This window comes from Phoca vitulina, unplaced genomic scaffold, assembly GCF_004348235.1.
Source record: "Phoca vitulina isolate PV1807 unplaced genomic scaffold, GSC_HSeal_1.0 scaffold48, whole genome shotgun sequence".
Lineage (NCBI taxonomy): Eukaryota > Metazoa > Chordata > Mammalia > Carnivora > Phocidae > Phoca > Phoca vitulina.
Genome location: NW_022589751.1, coordinates 7,205,751 through 7,211,750, shown reverse-complemented (window position 1 = coordinate 7,211,750; position 6,000 = coordinate 7,205,751). Strand labels below are relative to the sequence as shown.

Genomic DNA, 6,000 nt, shown 5'->3' with positions numbered 1-6,000 from the left:
AAAATCACAGCATTTTAAAGTTGGAAGGAACTTTAATCATTAAGCTTAAGCTTTTTCTTCTAAAGATGAGGAAATAGAAGCCCAAAGACATTAAGAGACTTTGTTCAAAACCATGGGCGGAAGCTCGAAGTGGAGTCTGAGTATGGGGGCTGGTGTTACCAGTTCTCCTGGTGAGGGGTGGGGAAGGCCTCTCATTCGTAAGCTCTGCCAATTTCCATGACTCCAATTCTCCCACCACGGGGGATCGCGAGCAGCTGACAGTTTAACAGCTTGCTCATAAAATCCCTGAAACTCTAACACTGGTGAGCGGGGAGCAGTAGCGTTCTACACCTGCTGGCCTGGTGTTAGTGCTCGCATCCTACGGTGGTTGAGCCACATCAGCTATGTTTGGGCTACTCTGATGAAGCAACCGTGCAAGTGTTTCGAAGTTTTTGTTCGCATACACCGCCGAAGAATTGAAGGAATTGCATGTGCCGTCCTTTAATCTTATCTAATCTGAATGAACTACATGAATTCGTGGCTGAGCGTCCTTCAGGTGTGTTTTAAAGAGGCAAAATGTAGCTTAGTCCTCTTTTCTCACCTTTCTACCAACAGTGTCCGTCTTCACCCGTACTTTTAAGGCCTCTAGAGAACATCTACAGATGGGTCAAGGTCCTAGAGGCCAGGCTTTTATCTCAGTATTCAGAAATCCTCGCTGCTCCTCGGTCTCTCTCTCAGTTCACCTGTCTTCTTGATTCCAGCTTGGCTTGATCCTGTATTTAGTGCCTTCAATTCTACAAATATGCCTAATACTCATCTTTAATATCTGAGAAATCATTAAACCAGGGCCTGTTGCGTCCCATTCAGAGCTGGGATGTACTTGTCTAAGGAGAACTCTGTGCATGTGTCCCCTAAGTCCAGAGAGGTCCGGCTGCGGGACTTCTGCGACAGCTCGCCCTAAAGTGTGCCTTTACTCTCTCTCTCTCTCTAACCTGGGGAAATGAGGGAAACATTTTAAAAAGCTAAAAGGAAAAGTTTCAACACTATAGGAGCCCAAATAATTTTGATTAAAATTGCAGATCATTTTTATCTAGAAGATAGCATTTAGAAACACTCTAAGGCCCCATCCCTTAAATAATTAGGTCAGTAACCTTATTTTACAAATGTGAGTGTTAAAACCCAGAGAGGTCAGGGCATTTAGCCCGAGGTCAAGGATTTGCCAAGGGACTTGGCCAAGGCAGGGCTGAGTCAAGGCGCCCAGGGCTCTTCAGCCATGCCTTTTGCTCTCTTGGCCAGAATGCACCGCCATATTACAGAATGCAGGCCCCCCGGGAATGCATTGCTCTGGCTGAGGCTGCTGGAATGTTTAATACCATTCTTTAGACTAGGGGTTCCCAGCCAGGGTGTACAGCATCTGGTGGGTAGAGGGCAGGGATGCTGCTGAACACCTTACAATGCGGCTAGCTCCCCCCGCCAAAGAATCGTCTGGCCCCAAATGTCAATAATGTTAAGTTTGAGAAAATCCTGTGCTAAACACAAAATATGTTTTTAGTAATCCCTGCCTCTTGTGAGTACATCGTATAGGAGGGGAAAGGAGGACTATTAATAACTCGAGCACAACAGGTGTAAATGGAAGCTGGCCAGGCAAACTGGGATGTATGTTCACCCTAATTATGGAGTCCCAGGAAATGGCTCAAGCTCAACTCTCCGAAAATCAATTCCCACTTTGGGAATGCCAATTTGCCAAATGAGCACTTTGGTGAGAAATACCTTAAACTAGATTTACGAGGGTTTGCCCCTAGTCCTGGGTTACCAGCGGAGCAGGGATGGGGCCTGGGGCGGGAGCTGAGATATGAAAGGCAGGGATGCAGCATATGTGGGCGATCTGTGATAGAACCGAAACCTGGGGGACAATCCTCCCCTGCTTTGGGAATCCATCCCTTGGCAAGCTGGTTATATGGCAAGTTGATGACTTGGCAGATTAGCCATTCAGTGAATTGGCTTTTGACACCTTTGCTTTGTCGAAATTGATTTTGGGGGGAAAACCTGTTTCCCTAGGAGAGAATAGGTACTTAAAAGTCGGGGCATAAATCCCCCCACACTGGCTATGGCAGCTTTGGCCATATCGAATTTGATAAAAGCTCCAAACAGGGATCTAGTAGGTGATCTGCCAGGAAACCAAGGATGGGCGCCAATAGTCAAGGAATTTGGTGATGTACTGAAGCTGAAAAGTTGTATCTGTGGACTCAGGAATGAATTGGAATGTTTTGGTCATTACTACTAAGTCAAGGACATTTAAAAAACACTTCGACTATTTTGGAGCAAACATGAAAACATGGTATTTGTACATAGTGCTGTTTATTCCTAAAAGAAATAAGCTTGTTTTTTCTCTTCTTTCTCTTTTCTTCCCCTTTGGCAAGTCTCTACACTAGAGAAAGGGATCATGCCACCTGTTCGAGGCCCCCTGGTCCTGTAACCAGTGAGTCCAGGGTTTAGGCCTCCTGGGAACCCCCAAGTAAAGCCCCTGACATAGGAAGATCCTTCAGCCACATCCAGAATTTTCCTCACTCTGCTACCATTCCAAACCCAGCAATTTTCACACTAAGCGGAGACCAATTTGTGCCAGTAAAGGAAAACGGGAGCTAACCTAGGTTTTGTTTCCCCTTCTCTCTGACCCTTGAGTGACTCTATTAGTCACTATAATTTACATGTCCATTTACTAAATAATGAGGATGAATGAACACTGCCAACGACACAAGGACAACACTAAAGAAAAACCAAATATGCAAATAAGTGCTATAAATACATTACAGAAACTTGGATTTGCAAAGCGGAAGATAGGAAAATGCCAACATAAAGAAATGTGGGAAGCACTGAACCCTCTTGCAGGGAGGAATCTTGATGCCAAGAGATGACACAGATGGTGGAGAAGCCCAACAAGGGAGAGAAATCTTTCAAGAGAAGGAAGGAGAGTATGGTAGAGGAGTGGGAAAGTTATGGTGACTCTAGTTCTCTGGCCTGGAGACCTATGGGACCTACCAGAGACCTCTTGTTTCTTGTCTACCCACACCTGACCTCTATTCGCCAGACCTGGCCTGCTATCTTTCCACACACACCCCCCACCCCCACCCCACAGACCAGGGCAAAACTCTTTACTTCCTTTATCAACTCCCTCATTTTGCATGGCCATCAGTGGCAAAGTTCTCCATTTACACATTTTTGTCTTTTGTCAGTAATTTCTCATGCTTTGGAAGTTTTGGCCAAGGTAACTATACTTGAGATCTAATTAAACCCAACACGAATCCTAGCCACAGACTTTCAAAGGACATCTGAAATTTGCATGACTGCTGAATAAGAAGTTGGGGGGACGGAGGGATCTTTCTCACGTTGACTAAATATTTTCGTGTAGAGTTTGGAAGTCTCTAGTTAACCTTTCAACTGCCAAGATTCCTCTCTCCCAAGTCCTGTGCGGGCATGTCACTCTTCCCTCCTGCATTTTACTTTCACAACTGTTCCCATCCCATAACAAATAAGAGTTTCATCCAATACTATTCAAGATTTGAATAGGAACTTACAAATCCATTTTCGGCAACGTATGTTGGCAACCCGCTAACAAGAGTCCAGTGGTCTGCAGGGGGTGTCCTTGAGGAAGATTAGAAGAAAGAGAATCATTACCACACAGAGAAATGCAACGTGGGCAAAAACAAAAGGGCAACTCCTGCCGCCTCAGGACAGTACTCACGGGATCACTTTGATCTCTTCTTTTCCATGTAAAATGTAATCGATGATTTTGTAAAAGATGACTTCCTAAGAGGAAAGAGATTATGAGAACAATCTTATTTCCCAAAGAAAACACTTCTCATCAGCGAACTGGTACTTTAAAGCTCATTTAATTGTACCTTATTTTCTAACCACATTGCTCTGCATAAGTACCACCTAATTACTCATGTCCTGATTACAAGCTTGCAATACATCTAGAAATACTAGTGGCTGTTTATCTACATGAACAAGCCTGTGGAGCTAAATTTTAAAAGTTGAATTTATCCAGACAGCTTTCAAAGGAATCTTGTTTTGCTTTTAACTGATCCCTTTCTATTGTCCAGAAATATCTGGCTGATAACTGTAGTGGAACAAAGCATGTAATTTCTCAGCCTCGGTCAATGTGTTCCCTTCCCCACTGTGCACTGAACATTTCCCACCTTCCAGCACTGGCTGATCGGAACAGGTGTCTCAGGAACAGGATTCAGCAGTTACTTCGTCAAAGCTGGGAGGGACTTGAGAACTAGTCTCTCTACTTCTTTGGGCAGATGAAGAACCTGAGGCCTGGACACATTCCATCCCAGTACCCTCGCTTTCCTGTGCACTGGGAATACGGTGGTGAGACATCATTCCTGCCCTCTGAAGCTTGCTGGCAAGGGGAAAGTAAATCCAATCTAACCCTTGCCTGGAGTTTCCAATCTAGCAGGTTTGAAGGAGGGCCTGGACACAGGGTGCTCAAAAAGCTAGGCAGGGGGCTCTGATGTGTCCCTTCCTCTTGAGAATTACTGATTCACCAAGCCCAGCTCTACAGAAAAGGAAACTGAGAAGTGGAACAATGAGTTTAGGCAAGGGCCACCCAGCTGGCTGAGTGACAAAACTGAGCTGAGACTTGAACCTCAAACTCCTTGTCCAGTGCTCTTTCCTATCCACTGGTCTTGGCACCCTGTGCCATGCACACATCACTGAGGAAGATGTTGGCACCTACTCTGCCATCGGGGGTCTTCGGACCTTTATAAGGCTCGACTTCTCCCAGCTTGATTGGCCATTCATCGTAGAATGCCTGAAAGCAATTATATTTAAATATTATTAAACGAACTGTTCTGTGACCTACTATATCTTCTGTGAGTTTCATGGCTTTGTGTATTTTATGTTAATTTAGAATTCTGGAATTTTAGAGCTGAAAAAGACCTATCATTCCCAGCAATACTGCTTACAAACTTGAGACTGTGAACAAGTCACTTAGCCTTTTTCATCTGTAAAACAGGGATAGTAATAGAATTTATACTATAGGGTGGTTGTGAGGATTAAATGAACAATACAGACAGAGCACCTACCTTGACACATAGGTAAAGGGACTCAGTAGCTAGCAGCTTTTTATAGATAAACTAAATCTAAGTAGGTTAAGAGATGTGGCCAAGGTCATGCAGAGTGGCCAACAGTGTGGGCTGCCTTACTCAACGTCTATTCCCCCCCTCTTCCTCTCTAACAGATCCCAATTTATTTAGGCATCAGGTAGTCATTTTCTCAGGGAAGATGGGCCTGCACAGCCCCTGAGTGGCCTATATATGGTGCCTGGGATTAGTTGGAGGGCAGGCACACGGCCAGCCCTGGACAGCGGAGAAGGGGGAGAAGTCTGTGGAGGCGCTTCTGGGGAAGAGCATCCCTCGGATGAAAGGTAATGGAAATGACATTTGCAGGAGGCGGCTCCCAGTTTTGTCCTGTGTGTCACGCCTTGAGCTGCAACAGCTTTCTTGCCACCGCCAAGAGGAGACCTTCCAACTTGCTGCAGGTCGCAGAGACCTTGCTAGGGGAAAACAGCAAGCCACTGGGACCTTGATGACTATACTGAGCTCTGAATGAGCCAGTCTTAGAATTGCCCGATCTTGGGACTTCTTGTTAAATGAGATAATAACTGTCTTGCTATTACTTACTGGGTCTGATGTTCCTTGCAGCCAAAAGCACCCTAACCAATAAACTCAACCACCAAGTCACAGAGCCAGGATCGAAGCCCAGCTCTCCTGACACCTGGTCCCGTGTTTATCCACTTAGAACAGTTACTCTGAAAAAATAACTTCCATTCACATGGAGAATAAGCAATATAAATGATATAGTATTCATTACTTATGTTGAGCTAGGAGAGCTCCAACCAAATTAATGAAACAAGATGAGAAATGAACATTATATATATATTGTGTGAATAGTAGCCATTTTTTAATGGATCACATTTCATGTGATGGGTGTTGTATAGATGATTTGAGGGGA

At 44.8% G+C, this 6,000-nt stretch overlaps 1 protein-coding gene across 1 annotated transcript in view; it reads right to left on the bottom strand.

Moving 5' to 3' along the window:
• The window catches only part of PDE6C (phosphodiesterase 6C), a 47,251-nt gene that overhangs the window by 33,121 nt on the left and 8,130 nt on the right, over positions 1–6,000 (bottom strand). Inside the window, exons 5-7 of the mRNA XM_032432335.1 lie at positions 4,724–4,798; positions 3,722–3,786; positions 3,555–3,621 (exon numbers count right to left, since the gene is read on the bottom strand). Coding sequence (XP_032288226.1) covers positions 3,555–3,621; positions 3,722–3,786; positions 4,724–4,798 — 207 coding nt within the window. The remainder of the gene's footprint in view (positions 1–3,554; positions 3,622–3,721; positions 3,787–4,723; positions 4,799–6,000) is intronic.